Raw genomic sequence first — 22,437 nt, forward strand, 5'->3', positions numbered from 1 at the left:
GGCGGGCGGTGCCGCCGCACTGCGCAGGCGCCAGCGCCCTGCGGGCCAACCCCGCGCGGGGGTGGGGGTGGGTGAGGGAGTGCGCAGGCCCCTGTGGCGCGTGCGCCGTCGTGTTCCCGCCCTCCGCGCGCGCCCCTCCCGCCGGGGGCCGCGCCGGGCGCCTGGAGCTGCACCTGAGGGGAGAGGGCGGCGGCGGCGGCGGCGGGCGGCCAGCGGCGAGGGCTCGGCCGGGGCCGCCTCCGGGGGGCAGCCGGGGGCGGGGGGGGCGCAGCCGCGGGCGGGGAGGGGCTGTGCCCACCCTGGCTAGAGGCGGCGGCCCGGTAGTGAGGGGCCGCGCAGCCCCTCGGTTGAGGCGGGCCTAAGAGGCGGGGCGAGGGCGGTGGCCCCGGGCCGAGGCCTGGCTCTGGCTTTGGTAGAACAAACCCCCATTGTTTGTTGTTTGTTTGTTTGTTTGTTTGTTTGTTTGTTTTCTGGGATAACTCCGCCGATGTGCAGCTGCAGGGGAACGGGGGCGGGGGGGGGAGCCGCGGTGTGCAACACTGCGGGGGGGGAGGGGCGGCCTCGGCAGCGGGGCCCGGGGCGGGCGGTGCGGCCCAGCCGAGGGGCGGGCGGGGGCCGCGGGGCCCCTGGACCTGTTCTTGGCTGCACGGTGTGACATTAATTACAGCTCGTCACCGGGGGCTAGAAGCGAACGTTTAGATGTCTTAGAGAGTCGCTTTGCCGGCTTGGGTTACCAGGTGTGCGTGCAAACGCAGGCGTTCGAACTTAGGCTCCTTCTAAAAGACTGCTGAGTTTCGCAGCCTATCGTTGTTACACAGGATGTGTGACTGTTGTCACAACTAACAAGCAACTGCAGTTAATGAACCCAAATTACAGCACTGATGCTTTAGTGGGAGGCATAGCAGAGCCTGTACTTAACAGGCATTGCCTGGAAAGTGCTATGAATGCAGCAACTAGGAAAATGTGCTGATCTGACATATCCCTGTGACAGTGTCCCCATCGGGGTTTCTGTTCAGCTCAGACCACGGGTTAAAGCCTCTCTCCCAACAGCAATTCAGTTGTTTTATCAAAACGCTTCGGTGTAATACTGCATTGCAGTCTCTCCCTTGTAGTATGTTCCTTCCTTGAATTCATAGGGCTGCAGATTGGCAAGAGCAAGTATGATTTACAGTCCCCTTATTATCCTGAGTGAAATTTAATTTTAAATACTGTAAATCTAAGCAAATGACAGCTGTTTAATCAGAATTCCCTTTAAAACTGGGAGCATGTATGCTTCCAGATGTTACAACATAGTTTGATTTACATTGTGGGAAAAATTTTCTATTCATGTGTCTTACAAAGCCAGTCATGTTATTTAGATGGCCTTCCCAATCCATTTCTGTCAGTCTGCCTGTTCTTCGCTGGTGGGGATTCCCCTGGAAGGCTGCTGCACAGACACGGTGTACTTGTTTGACATTGAAAGGCTTCTTTATACTTAACTAATGTTTCTGATGTTTGTTTTGTAACAGTATGACCAATGTCATTCCACTAGGTTTTCTCATCCATAGTATGTTCAACAAAAGTTGTTCTGTGTTCCTACCTTTGGACTGATTTTGAAGTTGTCAGAAAGCAAATGGCATTTCAATTACAATCAGCAGCATTCCTTCTGTACCAGGGATGTGGAAAATGTGTGTTTGTTTTGTACAATGTATTTCTCACGGTAGCCCACAAAGGGGCTTTGCTTTCTGTTTTCTAGCACGAAACAGAATGTGATTTGTTCAGCTCAGTGAATTACTGAACAAGCTGCTAGCTGACAGTACGTGTGGCTGGTATCCTAGTTCAGGAACTTAAAAGGTGAATGAAGAAAACTGCATAATATTGCGGCATTATATCCTGTGATGTGTGCAAGAGTGATTCAACTGTCTGCTAGGAAAACTTTCTCATTGTGGTTATGTTCTGGATTAGATTGCCCAAGAGGATTACAGAATCTCCGTAATTGGAGGCTTCTAACAAAGAGCAGACAAATATCTCTCCGAGTCAGGTACAGCTGATCCTGTCTCAGCCCGATAGCTGTATCCTGCAGGGCTGCTGGGGAGCAGCTGCCTCAGGGCAGCCTGTCAGGCCCTCAGGAAGCAGCGCAGGGGCTGCCTGGAAAATGCAGACACCTGCTTGGGTGCCGCAGTTTGCACAGAACATCCATGGTTATGATGTTCTCATGTTCTTTCTCATCCTTCTCCAGCCTGAAGTTTCATTCATTCTTTCTCGTTACAGAGAAGTAGCGTACTGTAAGTGTGTACTGGCCGAATTTGCACCAGCTTGCACGCTGTGGTTCACCTGAAGCCAGCAGCAGTGTTGCTCACCCAGGGTATTCAAGTGAGGGAAAGCAGCTAGGAGAAGCAGCTGAAAAGTGCCAGCCTGGTAGTCAGTGAAGAGCTTGATGTGGCTGGAGCATGGCTATGTGAGCTGAGCTGCTGGTGTGGGACAGGACACCCCCAGGCTCACCCAGAGGCATCCTAATACCATTCAGTGTGGTTGCACTACAAAGGTGTGCTTTCACATGGAGAGACAACCATTTTGCAGAACTCCACATTGAAACAATCTGGAAACTATTTTATATTATACAGCTACAATACTGGTAGGAAATATTAATAATAGTCATTGACTTTCCCCTTACTCTCCCAGTTCAGGGATAAGCGTGATATTTTTTAATTTTTTTTGACCTGCATCTCATTTCAGTGTACTTTTAAAGACATTATAGTCAGCTACATTTTTCTCTACTTTGGATATTGCCATTGAGACCTGTGATCTCTGTGATCCCCACTGAATGAAAATCAGCTAGAGAGCTTTCTAGCAGGTATGTTTTTATTATAAAGAGGTTTATATATTAAATTTGGGCTATAATAAAACAGAAATGTACTTTAATTACATTAATGATTAAAATAATAATTGATTTAAATAAAGTACCAAGAGAACTTGACTTAAACTGATTCAGTTTCCACATTGATTCCTACAAAAACACTAATTTTATGCAGTGTTTGAAGAACTTGGAGGCCAGAGCTGATTCCTTAGCAAATATGTAACTACAAGTAAAGTGCTCTGCACACAACTGTAACATTTACAAGGTCTGAGGCGGGCTGTGTTTTGAAGCAGTACTCCTACAAAGGGATTAATACAGGTCTGAAAATGGATGGGTTTGCTCAGCTAATTCTCTACCTTACATGTAAATATTCCCACATTATCGTTGTTTTAGTTAAATTCAGCAATAACCTTGTACTAACCTCTAGATTGTAAGTGATACAGCTTTTACCTTGTAAAACATGAAATACCTTTTATTTTGAAACACCAGTGGTAAATCTCATACCCCTAGCAAACTCAGTTGAATGGAATTCACACATTCAATTTCATGTAGGCCCAGTTTTTAGTTAAATAAGACCAAAGGAACCTGACAAACATAGATACAGGAGATTTTATTTAACATTGTGTACAAAGAAAGGCTACAAATGCCTTAGATTCCCCCCCCCCTCCCCAAAATACAGTTTTTGGATCCCTTTTTCATACTTTTCTCAGAAAATTAAAAAAAAAAAATCCAGAGTAACAATCCCTCCACCCCCACGCCCCCCTTATTTTTTCCCCCTTTCCTTTTCCCCCCTCTCTTTGGGCCTAAACTGAGAGATGTTTAGCGGTAGATTCAACACCTTTCAGTATTAAAGTATTAAGATTAGGTTTTCTTTTCCAAAAACAGAACACAATAAGATACTGAAGCACTAGCAACAGCAGTATAAAATGTCAAAAATTGACTCCCTAACATGGTAAAAACAATGCCAACAATGTTAACTCTGATGAAACCCAAAGTTATCCAAACAATAACAAGTTGTTTATCAACTACACCTGATAATTTAGCACTAATTATATAATTTAATTGTATTTATATTTAAATAAATAGTCTTAACTCCTTTCCTTGGAATTCTTCACGGATTATAAACACTTGTAATACTAGAGATAAGAACAAACTACACAACTTACATAGGCAAGAGAAGGCTTAGTTTTATTTTTTTTGCTGGACAGACAGAAAGGACAACACTTCACAGGGTCTGGCTGTGAGATGATTTTTAAATTCACTGTTTCATTGTGGTGCTTCTCAGTCAGCCAATTCCTTGCCCTCCTCTTGCTGCCTTGGTAATCACATCTGTCCCTGGGTAGCTAAATTTTATCCAGGATTCCACAAGTTTCATATGTAACTGCAAAGTCCAAACCAGGATTTCTCTTAGGCTGTGAGAAGCAGTAAGGGGATGCAGAGAGGCTGTTATAAAGAAATGTCCTTTTGCTGTGGCAGCTTTTATGTTACCACCTACTATATACAAAATAGTTTTTAGATGCGGATCCATTTTCACTGCATAATCCCTTGAGTCTGCATAATCCTAATTTCTCCAAAAATGGGACTAAAATGCAGGAAATTTGAGCTACTCTGTGTAGACTGGCGTTTGATCATTCAATTAGGCAGTGAGAAGTAACGGGAGGAGTCTCTCTCTTCCCTTAACTGCCTTGTGGGCCTTGCCCAAACTGCCCCAGGGCAGATGTGACCATCTAAGGACCAAGGCCATCTGCTCACTGGTGGCCTTTACCCATTGTGGTCCTTCCTCTGGGTCACCTGCAGAGAGCTGCTGTGTTCTCCTTCCAGACAGGAAGCTGTTTTGTGCACAAGCCTGCCCTTCTGTACAGCTACAGGGATATAAAATGGCCTCGTCATATAAATCATTCTGCAGATGAGATAAGTAGTTCGTGTGTAGAATGTCTTGGGTTCTCAGAGCATCTGACCACCAGGCAAAAGACAACTGAAACAGTTACACAAACCAAAGCTCTAGTGAAAAATAAAAAAATAATAAAAAGAGTTTTCTCCATTCTGATGAACCCCTTTTTGACAAGAGGATTTGAACATGCCTGCAGTTATGCCAGAGCACTAGAGCAAACCATTCTGCTGGGCTTGGGGACTCTCCAACGATGTTAATTCACAAATACGCTTGAACAGGTGTAAATAATAGAATTTTACTTAATTCACAAAGCAGGCCTACAAGAGCCCAAAGTTTTAGCAGTACCTGGTCCATTCTGCACCAGAAGACTGGAAATACTTTTGTTCTTTCCAGGGATAGCTCTGCTCCAAACCAAACCTCCTGTGTGGTAGTTTCTGCAATGCAGAATGAAGTGGTTTCTGTTGCAAAGAAGGGGTCTTTCTACTGCAAAGTGGGACATGACAGTAGGAAGTGACACGGAGCACACTGGCATGGTTCACCTGCATGCTCTTATTACAGGGGTCTCCAGCAATTCCAATATGGATGGTAACACAAAGAGAATCAACAGCAGAGGCAAACTAGGGCATTTAATAATTACCTGGTTCTTGGCAAGAGCTTTTATGTATTTGCTTGACCCGGAAGGCCTAGATCTACTGCTGTGGTTATGGAAGGAGAAGAATCAAAGTAATATGTACACTCAGGTTTGCTTTGGTCCTACCGTTTCAACCATTTCATCAGAACAGAATGTTGTGGTGTTTTATTCTTGCAGCCTAGTAACAGACTTTTAGCTCGCACAACAGTAACTTTCTGATTCTATTAGCTTTCTCCTTCTTCGCGGTGGTGTTTCACTTATGGTAATATATGGACTCTATTGCTCTTCCCTATCTGTTGCCACAGGGGGAAAGAACTACCAAGTGATAAGCTTTGCTTTCTTAGCACTGAACTGTGAACTTTTTGTAGCAAGGAAGAGGGGTTGCAGCACGTCCGAACCAGGAGGCTACAGCAGCTACATTCCTGGTGTTCCTCTATTAATATTGATTTACTGGCAAGACAGTCTTTGCTCACAGTTACCTAGGGCACGAGACGCCTTCTGTCACCTGAAATGAGAATTTCTATCTCGTCCCAGATGCTATGACCTGAGTGACTTCTAATTATGCTTCTATTTTGAATTTGTGTTACTTTTATTCCCCAAAACCTTTTAAAGGAATAATTAACTGTAAGCGCTTCCTTTAGAGCTTCTGTTGATTTTAAAGGCAATCCATGTATTTAGTTCTATTCAATGAGAAAATTCATGGAATACATATAAACGTTAATTTCAATCTACTTCAGAATGGAGAATTATTATTATCCAAGTCTCCAGTATCGCAGTTGCACATACCTTATGTGAAAGGCAGTGAATAGCATCAGATTTTTTTTTCCTAACAGTACTATGACAATGATAGCAAAGTTTACAAAGAAAACCATGTCTGAACTACAAATTTAAGAGGGCATAAACAAATGAGTTACTAACTACACCAGGACTTTGATTAATTTGATTGTATCTACTTAGGAATTGCCCTTTCAGATTTTTCTTCTTGAAGGAACAAAAGCAAGTCCCTTAAATCTAGCATGAACCTATTGGTCTTCAGCTCTTAGAAGTCCCTGTCGTCTTGAAGTGAAAAGAGAAAGGGTAAGGGTTTTTCTTAAAGCATTTTCCATTGCTCACTAAAATTTCTGTAAGAATGCCACATCTGATAATATTATCCCAGTAGATGACCAAGCACTGAAACAAAAGGATTAACCAGGGAGGAATCAGAGACGGTGGGGTTTTTGCCATCAGATTTTAAACATTTTTAAAAGCCATGTTGGTCAATTTACATTCTATACATACTTGAAAGAATGGCACGTTAAGATAAATGACACATTGTGATGCCTTCCAGTGTTACAAGGATGACAAACAAATCTGGAGATCCATGTATGCTTTAAAGAACAGTACATTTGTTTAAATAAACTCATAGAAAACTAACATAAACAACCGTAAAACAGGTTTTTTAAACAGGTAGAATGAATAAACTGTAAAAATACTGCATCTCCCATAAACATACTCTGTGGTTCTACCACCTTGTGGCCAACACAAGAAGTTGCAGTTTTGCTTCAGACGGTGCACGCCGATGGCCTTGGGTTAGCAACTGCAGGTCAGAACCGAGGCAGGCAGTGGGCATCAGCAAAATATAATCACCACACTGCTGTATTTTGCCCTTAGCTGATACACTGAAAAATAGCAGCATTACAATACAGCCTGAAATAGCTTAGCTACTACCTCAACTTGTTAAAAATTGTGCAAGAATAAAGAACACCAGCAGCATTTTTAATGGATGTGTTTTGATTTGGTTTCAGACACTCCCCTCCCATACAAAGCACACACAAACACAAAGCTGAAGCTGATCTAGTAACTGTTATTTCTTGTCCATCTTTGAAAACTTTTCCCATAGTTTGCTTTACTTAACTTTTTTTAATTTCACTTAAAAACCTATCCAGTTTTGAAAAAAACCAACCAAACCACAAACATGAGCATTTTAAATAGTTTCTAAATGCCAGGAAACTGATCCTTATTCCTCTCCTCAAACTGGAGACACACAGACTATTCTAATAACTTGAATTTCTTCAGTTGAAAATTTCAACATTTCAAATTCCTGTTACTGAAAGCTACATTTTTAGAAAGGTCTCTCCAATACACTAGAAACCGCAAGAGCATAAACTCCCAGTACATATGTAAAGGGCAATTTCTTCCTAGTTTGCTCTTACATCGTTTATATTGTACCTTTTTGATACAGAAAATGGAAGAGTTAGGTTTTCTGACGCAACTCGCAAGGGAATATATGAGTAGAAATCAGAAGGCCTTCTCTAAAACCAAGTTTTGCAATTCCCTTTTTGTTTAAGTATGGTAAGGCTTATTAAAAAAATAGCAAAGTAAAAAAAACCCAACAAAACAAAACCCACCAACAAAACCCAGCCAACATCCCTGGGAAAAAAACATAAAAGCCTTCTGGAAATACTTAATTTCTCAAAACATAAGACTATTTGAAAAAAATCTTAATTGCAAAATCAAAGGAAATTCAAGAAATCAATTCTCGTATTTCAAATCAGTCCACGATTTCATCATCAGCAATAAGATGTGCTATCTTTTCCAGCCCAAAATTACCAGCTTTGGGGAAAACATATTCATACTTAACAGAAATAATTAATGGGTTACGTTAAATTAACTTTTTTCCCTGATCCACATGCCTGCATGTTAGATAATGTTACATTAGAACTGAGCATTGTAATGAGAGACTAAAAGCAACAACTAGTAACAGTAACCAAAGCAAAAGCAATTTTCTCGTGGTTACATACTATAGATCAGTAATTTAATATTAAAATTACTTCCTATATAAATAAAAATTAAAAAATCGGGCAAAAGTAAATTGGCACAGTCATTATGGTATTGCTTTCCAGTTTCAACACTGCAAAGAGCAGCCACAGATTCCAAACACCGAAAGGAAAAGGCTATCCCCCAACCACCTGGTGTAGTTTGGTTGATGTTATTTTTTCCTTTTACGTGAAGTTATCAACAGTGCTGCTGCCTCAGATGTGTCACACACAGCTTGGAACAGACGGGTGTGCAGCTTGCAGTAAAAGGACTGCTATAGAACCACTATGTAAAAATGAGAACAGATACATTAACAAACAACCCATAGAGTGTGGTTCACTGGTCTGCGTGACTTTTCTTAAGTCAGAGTTTTTCAGGATTGTGACTAAATTTTACCTTCAAAAAAGGCAAAATAATAAAAAAAAAATACAAAATCTTAAGCCTTCAAGTTTCCTTGCCTTCATTCCCTCCCTCCTCCAAAAAGCACCTTCTACTACAGACACTTTTTCTGTTTCATGGGTTCAGAAGTTGGAATGTAGTGGGAATACATACAAAGAGAAGGAATTTCTAGATGTACATTACATTACAAAGAGGTTTGCTCCCAGACCTAAGGAGGGAGGGTTACTAAGCAATATTAAATTCCTATAAGAATCCTTACAAAGCATGCAAAATATTGATATACTCACAAAACTGAAATTTATATTTCTTCCTTTCTGAGTTTGCAACTTCACAGTACAATAATTTCTAATATTATGCAGCAGTCAGAATTACAGTGACTACAAAATTGTTTCCCTTTAATTTTTTTCTTTCCATTTGTTTGAAAGACTCCTTTGTAATTTTATTTTTTTTTTTTGAGAGGCTGCAGATCACCCATCAGAAAATGTGAAATTCAGCATAACAGGGGTTGCTTTCTTTATCGTACTTCCCCTCAAATGACATTGACAACATAACTACCAATCTTTCAAAATCTGTCCCTCCCTCCCCTTCTCATGCCGATTCCTTCCCTTGTCTTCAGGCTGTACTTTTCTTCTTGCCAGGATGATGATGGACAGATGCCACTACATGGATGCTGCATAACTGGGTAGAACGTAAAGGAGGCCGGAGTAGTTTGTGAAAATGGACTCGCTCCCACCCTGCCAAGATGTTTGGCACAACTGCTTCACAGCCAGGACACTTTGCTCTGGATAGCAGCAGTCACAGTTTCCCTCCAGATCCCTAGACAAATACTGCTGTCCTGTACGCCAGTGTAACCCTGTGGCTTCACCCGATTTAGGCAGGGAAACACAAATCTGGTATTTGGCTAGACCTTGCGTACTGCTCTATGTAGTTCCATAGAAATTTCTTCACTGCTCTTACAACAGGGTTGGAATTTCTGGAGAATACTCGCTAGATTGTCTGTAAAGTACATTCTGACACATTCTATCGAAGTATTTGTATCTATCAGAAAAAGACTCCTGTAGAAGCAATGTACAAAGCCTCCAAAAATTCAAGTATCGGAGAAAGAAAAAAAAAAAAAAAAAAAAAAAAAAAGGGATGTTCTGATACAAGTCTGGAGTAAGCAGCCAGCCCAACTGATAGCCACTGTTTGTTATTTTTTTGTGTCCACAAATGCGTCAATTATTTTTGCAGTAGTAACACCTTTTCGTTGGAGTGTTGGGAATTAATAGTCTTTCCAATTAATTTTCAGTAAGTTTGGTGGGGGCACAGGAATTTAGCAATCCTGCCTCTGCATTTATATGCAAACAAACAACAGAATCACAAACAGAATCACTGATTCTAATCCTCCCTGCCTCTCTTTAATTTGCTATATTTATTTATAGTGTAACATCATTGGGTCTGGCTCCCTTAACCCCAAAAAACCCATCAGAAGTGCAACACAGGCAAGAGCAGAGCATCTCCTTCCCTAGAGCTGTATAAACTTTTGCAAGGGAAGGGGTGAGTGAGACAAAAAAAAAAAAAAAAGAAAAAAAAAAAGGAAAAAGAAGAGAGAGAAAAAAACCCAAACAAACCAACAGTTCTAGTTGTACACAAAACTGTTTCATTTCTTTAGAACTCTGTTCAAATCAAGACTTCAATTTCTGAGGAGGGAATCTTAGATCCCAGACCCTTCCCTTCTCTCCTCTTGCAAAGCAATGCTATTTTTGTGGCCCAGAACAGTACTTTAAAAACAGCAGTTATTAAAGACACAGTTGTGATATATCCTTTAACTCCCCCTCACCCAAAAAGGCATATCCTATCAAGTGGTCCAGTAGAAATCTTGGAAGTTTCTTTATGATAAATTAAATCCATAAAATGAGGAATACCTTCTGTCACATTCCCAACAAGAATAATAGCCACACTCTGTGGTGCATTTGTTCAAGTGTCTATTGCTCCTTCTAGTGGAGATTCTGCACAGCTCCATCTCCAGTTCAGTTCTGGTCCTACCAAACAGGAGTAGAGATTCTTCTCCTTTCTCTTCAGCTTGTCTCTGGTTAACACACAGCAGAAGCACTGAGGGCCGTAATTCCCCAGGACAGGAACAGGCCAGTAATGTCTGAAGAAACACCAGTCGTCTTTTCCTCGGGTGAGGCGGGTTTATGCCAAGAGCAGTTTTTTTCTGTCCTGTTGGTATCGCAGAAACCTACACCTCTGTGGAAAAGAGAATGCTTTGCCTCTTGCTGTCTGGGGTAGGGATAGTCTCTAGCTGCAGGAAGTACAGAAGAACTTGAACCTGGAAAGAGAAAGAAAGGGGGAATAATAAAGCCTTGTTAACTCATCCTCATCCTGGCTCTTTCAGCGTTGGCAGACGTGCCTGCAGCTCTCTCCACAGGAACATCTTGCAGTTACATATTTGTTCTAATAAAGCAGGAATATTAAAACTTGCAGTGCTTCAGAAACACTTTTCAGCTTGCAGGGTGTAACAATGTGTTGGTGTTCCACTGCACTGAAAAATGTGATCTCCAATTCGCCATTACTCAATCAAGAATGTACAAAACAGCCTGAGTAGCTAACATAGCCTCTGCGTGTTAATTCTCTGTATCGCCTTCAAATGGCAGCAGTGGCCAAAGAAAGCTGAATGTAGCAAAGAATCTTGTTGTGCATAACTGAAGGTGGTTATTGAGGAGCACTGCAGAAGAACACTGACAGTCCTTTTATCCCAGGCTAGCAATATGGGTCTGTGAGACAGCTCTCAAAAAAAAAAACCCAAACCAAAAAACAACAACTTGCTATGCACAAACACAAAACATACACGATATGTGCATACTGACATTAGTACAGATGCAAGCTGAACTGCCTGAAGAGGCAGTTCTACAAACAGTCTAAAGTTTCTCTGTAAGGGTGAAAGGTGTTCAAGTTTTTCAAAAACACCATCAGGAAAACACAGAAGGGTGGCTGCACCAGGCCTTGCAACGGGACTGCCAGAAGTTTCCCCGTCTTCACTAGATTCAGTAGCACATTTTGGATTTTACCTGGGACATGACTTCCAGTGACCAACTATCGGTCATTGTGATAGGCTGGGTCGGGTTCGCGGGGATTTTACTGTCCTTCTCTGAAGGTCTGAGCAGTGTTGGTCCAAAGACAGTTGCAAGGTTATGCAGGGACATCTTGTTAACGCTTTCCCTCTCAGCAACCCTGGGAGAAGAAACAATGAACAAGGCAGATCTTTTTAAAATACCTGAATTTGGATGTGTCCTTAAGTAAGAAACCATATTTACTCCTGTTGTAAAAAGTTTTAGATACATTCAACCAACCACTCTCTCCATATGTGCCTAAATTAATTTTATATATCTAAAGCAAACAGCCTGATGTGACACAACCACAGCCTCCAGGCACTCTACAGACATGGCTTAAACCAGGAAAGGGACTGCTGCTTACTGCCTGGACAGGGAGAGGTGGGACGGGAATAAAGGAATGTTTTTCATCCTGGTTTTATAAATGAGAAACTGAGGCACAAAGGTTAGAACATTTACCCAAGGGCAGAAAAGTCTGCAGCAGAAACACAAGTAAAACCCAGATTTCCTGGATTTTAATCCAGAACCTCAGTCACAAGATCATCTTTCATCTCACCACTGACAGTCTCTGGTATGTACAAAACACATATGTAAATTAACACATTGCGCATATAGTAATGCAAGCTTACTGCATTAATATCAAATGCATGGAAATACTTCTTCACAGTTACAACCCTATTACAGAGACATAGACAAGATCAGAAAGACTAGTTTAAGCAAGGAACTGACAACTCCAGTTAGCAAGAGTGCTGTAATTTTTGAGAAGAAATCATGTTAGATTGCAGACACCTTCTGAAACAGGGCTCACAAGTCCTTAGACACAGCCAAAGCCTCACGATTTACACTAAAACTTTTCCTGCTCTAAAACCTTACAGTAAAAGATGTATCCAGATGGAGTTTTGCAGTGATATTGCAGCACAAATTTGCATTTGCAGTAGATAAGCCCCGAGAGTTTTGTTACCCCTTTCCTCCAGTTCTAATCCTTTCAGGATGAGTGGGAATGGAACCCAGGGTTTAGCACCTCACTGAGTACCAGATAGTAGTTACCTGACCAGCATTCACAGTAAATCAGCAAATGCTTCTTCATTTGTGAGATTCAGCATTAAAGGAAAAGGCTCTTTTCAAAATAATGACACTTTACACATTAAATATGTGTCTAAAGGATCCACATATTACCTTTTTAAATGGTCCAAAAGGAAAAGGAATGTCACAAGGTTGGGTTCTGGAAGCGATAACAATAGATTCAACATACAGCTTTCCTTTGCGACAGGATCTGAAAGTGCTACAAGACAGAAAATTACAGAACATCAGCACAAGAAGCGAACAAGAATTTCTGCAGAATTTCTGCATAATTTCCCAAACCAACAAATACAGATGGTCCTGAATGGGCTGTAATTGCATTGTAGGTTGGGAGGTCAGAGCTGCACATCAGTACCCCACAGGTTCTCTTTCCTTTATTTCATACATGTGTAGAGAATCCTTTTCTCTCAAGCGATTCAAGTGCTTTCAGACTTTCAACTGTTACGACGTTCTTCCTGTGCATCCAGATACGACAAGGTATACCCACCCTGCCCCCCCACCCCCAAGAACTTCCCTGGAAGATTGAACAGGGCAAACAGCATGCACAGCCTCAACAGCTAGGCTGTCATTCTATCCTTAACCTATTCTTCAGAAACCTGGACATTTTCAACTTACAAAAATGCACGGGAATTGCCCACATTCAAGCTCACAGGAAGAAGATGTCACTCCAGTGTTCACTGCTGAGCTCCATTTCACTTCCCTAACAACTTGTTCTGGGCTTCTCTCCAACACCGCCAATACGGTTTTGTGTTGCTTTAGGAGCAGCCTCCTGCAGAAGAGTTTCAGTTATCAAGGGTTATTTCTGCTACTACCTACCAATGCCCTCAGCGAAGTTGGGGTACAGTTCGTCCGTAAAGAGGGGTTCAGGCAGTTCCCGGAAGTACAGTTTCAAGGTGCCTGCAATGGCGTTAACATCCATCTCGCTCATCATCACTGACACGTCTTTGTTATCTGGAAGAGGGGAAGCACAGTAAAGAAGCTGCTGGCGTTGCATTCATTTTTTTTCTTGCTTTGGCTCTCTTAGTTATTCTTTGTCTTTGCCCAAATAGCTGAGAGTTTTCCTGTTTACATTTCTCCAGATTAAATGAGATACCTTCTGACAAGTAGTTCTGAGAAGTGCTGCACAAACGACTGCAAACAGTTTAGAGCTTTAGACGGAGTTGAGGGAACCTCGCACTACCCAGGGTTAGCTGGGCTGTGCCAACAACCTCAGCCTGATCTGCAACAAACCCGGCTTGAGTGTATTTATACGCATTTCAACTTTTGTTAGTGACAACAGTTGTTATTCCAATTCCCTGCCTCTAACAGCTTAGAATAAGAGACTCTGAGGCTGTCTAGCTCCCCACTGAGCACAGCTGAAGCACACAGGCAATTCAGGGCTTCACATTTCCATTTTGCTACTACTAAGAAAAACAAAACAACCCCCTTTCCCTAAAACAAGCAGGCCAACCAGCAGAGCCAGCACCGGTTTCAAGAGTTTAGTGTAAAACAGGATTTAATATAAATGAAAAAAGTTGGTTTTCAAGATACAAAACACCCTTACTTGCACTAGGAAAGATTCATAAACCAATGTTTTTGGTAGCTTAGGGGGAATGAAAAGAAAATAGAAGAAGGAAGATACTGCATAAAATAAGTGGGGGAAAAACGTGCGGGGAGGGTGAATTTGGGCACCTGGCACAGGCCTCATGACTGCTCGCATCAAAAGGGAGCTCGAGTATGGCCAGAGCAGTCTTTGGACCATCATGTGGAGGCTGGAGGTAGGGCAGAATTTCACTTTTTGTACCTCAGCAATTTGGAGGATGCCTTCTAGGAGATACACACCATTCTTTTAAATGCAGTAAGGAGCCCTTTTCTGCTCAAGATCAAAGAAAGCTTTACAAAGGTTGGTCAAAATTATCTAATTTTATGATCTGCACACATCAATCTAGACTGAGTTAAGAAAAGAACTCGTCAGCCCTGACCACCTAACTCCACTTTTGTAAACACCCTTCCTACTCAGCCTTAGAATGTTGGGGTTTTTTTGCTGGCTTCCTTGCACAAAACTTTGTTCATTCCAAGGACTTTATTATTTTGGAGACCTCACAACAGTGAGGAAATTATGACTTCTGATTGCTGCTGCTTCCCCTGAGGAAAGTGTCTGCCATTTACAAAGATTTGGCAAGGCAGGCAAACCCACTATGTCATGTCTGCTGGGAAGAATAACACACGCATTATTTGGTATAAGGATCCATCCAATTGTATGCCTTGGGTTTATCTGTAGCTGAAGAATATTAATTAAAACACACAGCCAGGGTTAAAATGATTCTCCTTGTGTGAGAATCTCTACCTCTTAATGCTTCTTGGGGAACATAAGATTAAAATTAGCACAGCCACCTGACAGGGAGCTCATGCAAGTTCTCACAGTGCAAAGGAAACATCAGACACAAATACTTACTGACATCAAAGGCAGCTTTCAAAGCTTGGATATCGGTTGCAACCCCAGAGACACGGTAGATGCCCACCTCTTCCATTCCACGCCGCTCAATCTCTTCCACACACTGGCGCACTATGTAAGGCACCTTTGATCTCTCCCTCCTTTAAGCAAGCCAGATAGAAGAGTTCAGTACAGCCTGTGCCCTCAATGCTTGTTACCCCAGCCGCCTGGCTGGTTAAAAATCACCCCATCATTTTACTGCGCAAACCTCTTCTGGAAAACGGGGTGGGAGAAAGTATGAGCAGGCAATCAAGTCTGAGCCAAAAAATTCCTTTTAAAACTGGAAAGGGTTTTCTGGCTGTCTCAGCCTGGCTTTGGCCAAGTCCCAGTGCCCCTAGAGCCTGTGACTCTGCGCAGGTAACGAGAGGATTCCCAAACAGTCCTTGAATACATAGCAACGCTGTTGCTTTTAAATGAATGCAATTCCATAGGGAGGAAATCCCACACTTCCCAAACTATGTAACAGAACAAATGGCTTTCTTCTGGCAAATGATTCATGACAAAAGATCGGGGGTTAAAATAATACAACAGGATCCAAAGAACCTGGACATTTCTGATTATGGAAAGGAAACATCACTGTTCGGTGGCTCTGGAAACTTGTGACCAAGTCAGCTAACTACAGAGTACAGGGGCAAGGGGTATTTCCGGCACTCAGGAAAGTGATACGCTCTAAGTAAACACCCTGGGTTTCAAAGCCTGTGTGCACACTGTTTTTTCCCCCCGCAAAACATGAAGCTCAGAGAATGTACATCACCTCCTTTCTGCAGCCACAGCCATCTACACTCTACATGAATGGAGCAGGCTGGACTGACAAATCCCGCGGTGGGGTGAAGACAAGCACAACCCACTGCCTAGCTGGCTTTCCAAAATACAGTCGGGAGAAATATGACCCAGCAGCTTACTTGGTGACAATAGCGATCTTGACCCCAAAAACCCCAGTCTGCTTCCGGGATGGCATCCTTTTCAGGCTAAACTCCCGGCTGGTAAACTTTACTGACAGCTTCACTTCAACCTGAGTGAAAGAAAACAGCTGTTAATTTTCAAACGTTGGTTTTTCAACACTGCAATGAAGAGCAAAGAAATAAAGCACATAAGAGGTACAGAAGCAGTGCTAACTTCTGTTCTCCATACTTACTCCATTCATTGAGATGACTGTGCGTTGCCAGTCTTTGTCCTGCAATGCCTGTGGGTCCAGCTGAAAAACATGCAAATTACCCCTGAGTTAGGAACAGACTGCAGAGAAATCAGCAAATCTGAAAGGCTTCTGTAAGTAAGCAGAGCACTACTGTTTTCAACATGTTATTTCTTTTCCATAGGAAAACACACATTCCAAGGTTTTCCCAGTTTCAGGTGATAGGCCATTCAGATATTGTGCAGTTCTCTAAGCAGAGCTGATGAGGACTCACACACATGGAAAATCCAGCAACATGTGTACAATGTCTGCTCAACAACAAAGGCAACCTCAGCAAGCAAAATCAATGTTTGAAAGCCAATAACCTCAGCTTTCATAGAAAAAGAGACTACATTCATTGCTGTAGCACAACAGGCACATTAACAGCCAGCCAAATTTGTCCTATCCCACAGGGCTAGGAGTCAGAAGACAGGAGGAGAGATTTCTGGAAAAACTCTGATTTGAAATAGAGGAACTGTCTCCCTCTGCAGTTTTCTAAAGACAGGTGAGGTTGGATGAGTGTGAAAACACTGCACTGAAATAAAAAGCCAGGAAGGTCAAAGAAGAGTACCATGAAGTGATCTATACAGAGACAAGTAACTTTAAATAAACCAAACCTCTGTCAGGATCTGACAGGAGAAATGGAGAAAACTGGCCCAGAAATGGAAAGCTGTCCTCCTTCAACCTGCCTATTCCTTTTCATTTCTATTTGAGCGTGCAGGCGGGAAGAACACCTGGCCCTGCTATTGCAAGAACTCATTAAACAGAAACAAGTTCTGATGCAAAGCCCCGATCTCACATTTTCAGCTTTGCTTGATCTCTTTTGAGTGGACAGCTGTGAGGCTGGGCAGTAGCTGACTCAAGTACTCAAACTATCACCCAGCAATTCCAATACTGCAGGGAGAGTGCAAACATATCTGAATGCCTGAAGAGTGGCACTCTGCTCGAGCTAGACTGGCAAAAGAGAGAAAAGAGCTGTCTCCATGGGGACGTCCACCAGCAATCAGAACCAGCCAAAGCAAGCAGGCTTCAGCGCCTCCTGAGATGGTTTTGTAACACTTGGCTCTAGAACAGCGAGACACAGTAAGACCAGGAGGCGGCAACTGCAGTAGACTCTGCATTTTGAGTTTACTGGCATCAGCAAACAAAAAGACAGTAACTACAGCTACTTCTGCAGCACAGGTCCTCTCTCTCACAGAACTCGTGCAAAAGCAGAGTTCTCTGACAGGCAGAGGTAAGTGTTGAAACAATGGCAGCTACAATATATTCTGAGAGATCTTAGATGCAATCATGCTCACACTCTTTCAGATCATCAAACCAGCCCAATGCCGCTGACAGCTACAGAGACAAGTCCCCTCACACCCTTCCCCAATCCCCCAAAAAGACAGCCAGCAGGGAGGAAGGTTTCTCCCTGCTTGCTCACACCACAGAGACCCCAAGAAATAACAGACAAGCAAGTCAGGCCAACCTTATCTCTGCGCACTTTGTTACGAACGTGAGCCCACAGTGGGATGCTGCCAGCACACACATGCTTTCCTGTTGAATTGGACCGGTTCCTGTAGGTGCAATTCTGGCAGAAATTCCTGAAGACCCCTTGCAAAGAGTAGTCAGTAACCAGTAGCTCCCACATTTTGGGAGTGCACAGAGGTCCAGGAGGCCAATGGGCAGCAGTACTTCAGCGCTTCAGCAAACCCAGATAACAGTCTGCTTGCCAAGAGAGTTTGCTTATAACTCTGGTGGAACAGATCCGCCCCCGCCTGTGCAGCTGGCCAAGGTCCCTACATGTTGGCCAGAACCTAGGCTGTTACTCCCTGAATTTCCGTGCTGGAAGTTTGGTTTCTTTCAACAACTGCATTCCTTCCCAGAATCAATAGGAAACCATTTCTGAAGTGTCTGGTTTCCTATGAAGAACAACCATGCTCAGTATTTCTGAAAGCTTGATCTCCAGCTGCCTAAATAGTCATCTCATTAAGCTGCCAAAATGGCCCTGCTGATAGACACACTCACAGCCAATCCTTCAGCTCAGAAGCAGTTTTCCATATGCTTTTAGAATGGAGTCACCGAGAGTGTATTATTTATAGCAGGGAGAGACTGCTTAAGATTGAAGGGGAAAGAGGGTTTTCAGTATTTGCCAAAAATGTTAAAGAGATCAGCAAGGTCCAGTTACAGTTTATTTAATCTAACAGGTATTACTGGTCATGTCTCAGTGATGACCAGGGAACTACTACCACAAGTAGCTGTAATTAGCAAGTAAATAGCTGTTAAAAAGTACCAGCCAGACAAAGTCCTGTTCTGTCTCAAGAGTGAGTATCATAAGGTTACAAAGGACTAGCAAAAGCAGTGCGCTAGAGCTGAGAGCTCACTGAGACTCCTCCTTGCTGAGTAACTACTGAAGCTGATCAAGGACTTCGAGTGTACCTGCTGCTACCTCTTGCTCCCCTGACCTCTGAGCTCCATTGCAGGACTGGCAGGACCCCCGCACTCGCCACCTGCTGTTGGACAACAGCTTGTACGGAATGGAGACAGCTAAGGAGAACAAGCACCAGGAAGCAGGTTTGACTGACCCAAGGCAACCCTGCATAAGTCGCTGTCAATAACAACAGCAATTAAAAAAAAATAAAGTCCAACCCCAGGTGCTTTTTAAAGAACAAAGCAAAATGATGGAAGCTAATAAAAAAGCAAGTTTGACTAAGCTCTCAGCAACACCGAGACAGGAAGATCAGGTCTAACAGTCTGATAAAGTCACAGTACAAAATAACAGCATCAACAGGAAACTAAGAATGTCAGTTAGACTTTGAGCAAGCTTTCAGTCTTGGACCCTACAAATGACTGACCTTCTAAGGCCAGCAAGAGCAATCCAGGGAAAGGGAAGCCGTTGCAGACAGGTTACAAAGCAGACTGAAGGCAGAGTGAGTTAGTGAATGTGATGCTTCAGCACAGAGAGGGCCTGTGACACAAATGGGGTCATGCTGTCTTCTGGCCTGATTTGAAGATCAATGACCTGGAAGGAGGAACACTGAGTAGAAGAATGAAATCTACAGACAGCGTGCCAAAAGGAGGCTGCTCTGAGTGAGCAAGCACATAGCGCTCGCGTTGCCAGCTCAAGCAGGGGGAGGCACTGTGAAATGGCTGCCTCTGCATTAATTTGACAGTGAAATGTACTGCATCTCTGAACATTTCCTTCGAACACTTGCTTGGTTTGAGTGACAAAAGGACCTGTCCCATCTCCACTGACACTGTGAAAAACTGTGCTGTTTCCATGACCTATGCAAAGAGGACAGACCTGCTAAAACCCTCAGAGACTGTATCTCACAGGCTTGTTTGCACAGTCCCCACCAAAAGCACATGCTGCACGGGAAAAATAGAAACAAACCAGTTGGCCTTTACTTCCCCAGCACCTCCAGTCCTCTTGTACCTTGTTCTTTGGCATTTGCAGTGACAAGCTACAACCCCAAATTTACTAATGAATCAAGCAAATGCCCCTCTGTACCCTGCAAAAACCACAACAGAACAAAGCTGCTCAGCACCACAGGGATTTCTGAGTGCAGGTCTCTGGCCCTCATAGCAGCTTAGCACTGAATTATGGCAGACAATGAGCGTCTAGCAGTCAGCAGGGGCTCAGCATGCAGAACAGAGTGGTGAGGACCTAGGAAAAAGGTGAACTGAGGATGCTGGTCAACAGCAAATGCAAGCTAGGCACTAAGAAGGGTGTCTGTGCTCCACCTTAGGAAACCACCACAGAGCATTTGATGATTTCCCCCACCCCCAAGAAAAGAAAAGAAAACATACAGAAAGATGTAAAAACAAAGAAGCAGCAGTGGAAATGAAATGCCTGGGAACAAGAACTGAGGCAATCTTAAGGTTAGTGTATTTTATGCTATTTATTCATATTACTTCCTCCCTTCATTAAATCTCCCTGGCACCTTTACACTCCATCAATTTTTAATTGTAACTGATGTGACATACATGTTGTCAAGTCTCACTGCTGCTGGAAACTCCCACTCCAGCCATAACCCCATTCTTCTCAAAGCTCCCCACTGACATGTTAATCTTTCCCGCCATCACCCTTTAGACATGACCCATTGCCTTCTTCACTTCCACCCTATTTTCATTGCTGGGATACTGTTCTGCATGAGCAAACTGTTTAAATGAACTCGGGTGTGTAAAAGGTTTTCTGAATTGATGCTTGGGAGGTACAGCATGCGACAATCTGTTTTACACGGAAAACAACCTGGATGTCTGAAATAGCCATGAGCACTGCTATGAGACATCCCAGACAATTAAGCTGATAAGAGTGATTGTTTTGCATGGCAACAGAGGAATGGTGTTGCGCTGCTACCACAGAATGACTGATCTAAGGTCATATCCTCTCCGACTTTCCAGCACTGCTGTGAGGGAGAAGGAAATGGTTTGCCTGAGCTGGTCGTGCAAGAAAAAAAACACAACACAACAACAACCCCCCCAAAAAAACCCAAAACAAAATACCAAAACAGCAAAGGAAACAGCATTTGTAGGAGGCACCAACTGGAGGAGATGGATCACAGGATGAAGTATCAGTTTACTCATCTAATTTGTCCCCAAGTCCTGTTTTGCTGACACATATGCCCACTTAAATGCAGAGTCTCAGGACCAAGCAAAAGGCGGCTACACTCAAAACATGTGGATATGCCTGCCACATGAACTGCAAAATTCAAAGAGCAAAAGGGCCTGCCTCCCAAGTGCCAAAGATGGATTGCAAGGTAACAACAGAAAGAAAAAGAAAAGAAGGGGAGTGGGGTGGGTAGGAAGAGAGAGTTTAAAATGAGAGGAGCTGACACTCACAATTGAACTAAGCCTTACGTTTCCTCCTATAAGATGATGTCCATTTCTTCCTCCCCTAAGCCTTCCAGTAATTTCAGTTTCACAGTGTACACCCAGGAATGGCACCTTCTCCCAGTACTTCTCATGCCTGAGATGTAACAGAAGCCCCAACCATGCATGCTGGGTAGTTAAACACTGCACATTCAGTGCTGCCATTCCCAGAAGGTCTGATGAGAGCTTCCCTTGCACATTTACAGGAGGTTCTCCCATATTAAAGCCCCACGGTTTTATTTTTCAGGGATAAAACTTGCAGGCTGGCAAGCAACGAATCTCTTGCATGTGGCTACAAAAACAGGTAAATAAAATATTTCATAGGAAAAGAAAATATGAGCAATGGGAGCTATTAAAATTACTGCCCATTCCTGGAAGCTTCTGACCACATGGACCAATTTCCAGCCTTCCTTCCTGCAGTGCCATTATCTAACAGAGATTTAATAAACATGTCACAGCCAAAACGGTCCTCGTCTCCTTGATGCATTGTCTTCATCACTGCAGCTCAGAGGGTTTGGTGAGTCAGAAATCCCAGTAGTGGGAAGTTGCAGATTTATAATAATACATGACTTAACAATACACTGCAATTTAGCCAACACAGAAATTTCCCTGTTTTTATCACAGGAGGATGTAGGCACGACTCTTGATGTTCCCAGAGTTTTTAACTAAAAAAACCTCATCCAACTTCACAGACTTCGCTTTTCCACGAGGCAGACTTTGGCTGAATGATGACAATACAACAACAAAACAGAAAGCCCCACATACGCTAGCAACTCTAAAGTAAACAAAATTTAATGTAAAAGCACCTGGAAAATCCTGAAAGAAAATTACTATAAAACCAGTGACTGGAAAAGATGCTGAAAGCATTAATACAGCTAACCTTCAGCCACAGGTTGTAACTTGATTTTGTTGTTGCATTATTATGATTTCTTAATAGAGAAATGGTATAAAACTAAACCAAAACAGAAACCTTTAGTAATTCTTATCAACCCACAAATCTTACCAGACTCTCTTATGTTATTCTCTTTGCAGTTATTCAATAGTGTTAAATTAAAAGGTATGTGTGATAGGACAAAAATCCCTGAGAATTACGAGGATGTTCTGAGAGTTCAACAACTTTCTATATGAATTGCAAGGGGGATTTACTGAAAGCAGGAGAACTTTCACATTTGCCTTTTACAATACAACAGAATGCAACTTCTGCACATTAATCAAAA

The 22,437-nt window shown here is 42.8% G+C and overlaps 1 protein-coding gene across 2 annotated transcripts in view; it reads right to left on the bottom strand.

Moving 5' to 3' along the window:
* Window positions 1–6,571: 6,571 nt before the first annotated feature.
* The window catches only part of BCR (BCR activator of RhoGEF and GTPase), a 102,306-nt gene continuing 86,440 nt past the window's right edge, over window positions 6,572–22,437 (bottom strand). For both annotated transcript variants that reach the window (XM_005233251.3, XM_055796180.1), the window contains 7 exons: window positions 16,334–16,393; window positions 16,101–16,210; window positions 15,160–15,299; window positions 13,542–13,676; window positions 12,822–12,927; window positions 11,604–11,766; window positions 6,572–10,864 (listed from right to left, as the gene is read on the bottom strand). In XM_005233251.3, coding sequence (XP_005233308.1) covers window positions 10,775–10,864; window positions 11,604–11,766; window positions 12,822–12,927; window positions 13,542–13,676; window positions 15,160–15,299; window positions 16,101–16,210; window positions 16,334–16,393 — 804 coding nt within the window. In that variant the 3' untranslated portion in view covers window positions 6,572–10,774. The remainder of the gene's footprint in view (window positions 10,865–11,603; window positions 11,767–12,821; window positions 12,928–13,541; window positions 13,677–15,159; window positions 15,300–16,100; window positions 16,211–16,333; window positions 16,394–22,437) is intronic.

This window comes from Falco peregrinus, chromosome 2 (genome assembly GCF_023634155.1).
Source record: "Falco peregrinus isolate bFalPer1 chromosome 2, bFalPer1.pri, whole genome shotgun sequence".
In the NCBI taxonomy this organism is placed as follows: domain Eukaryota; kingdom Metazoa; phylum Chordata; class Aves; order Falconiformes; family Falconidae; genus Falco; species Falco peregrinus.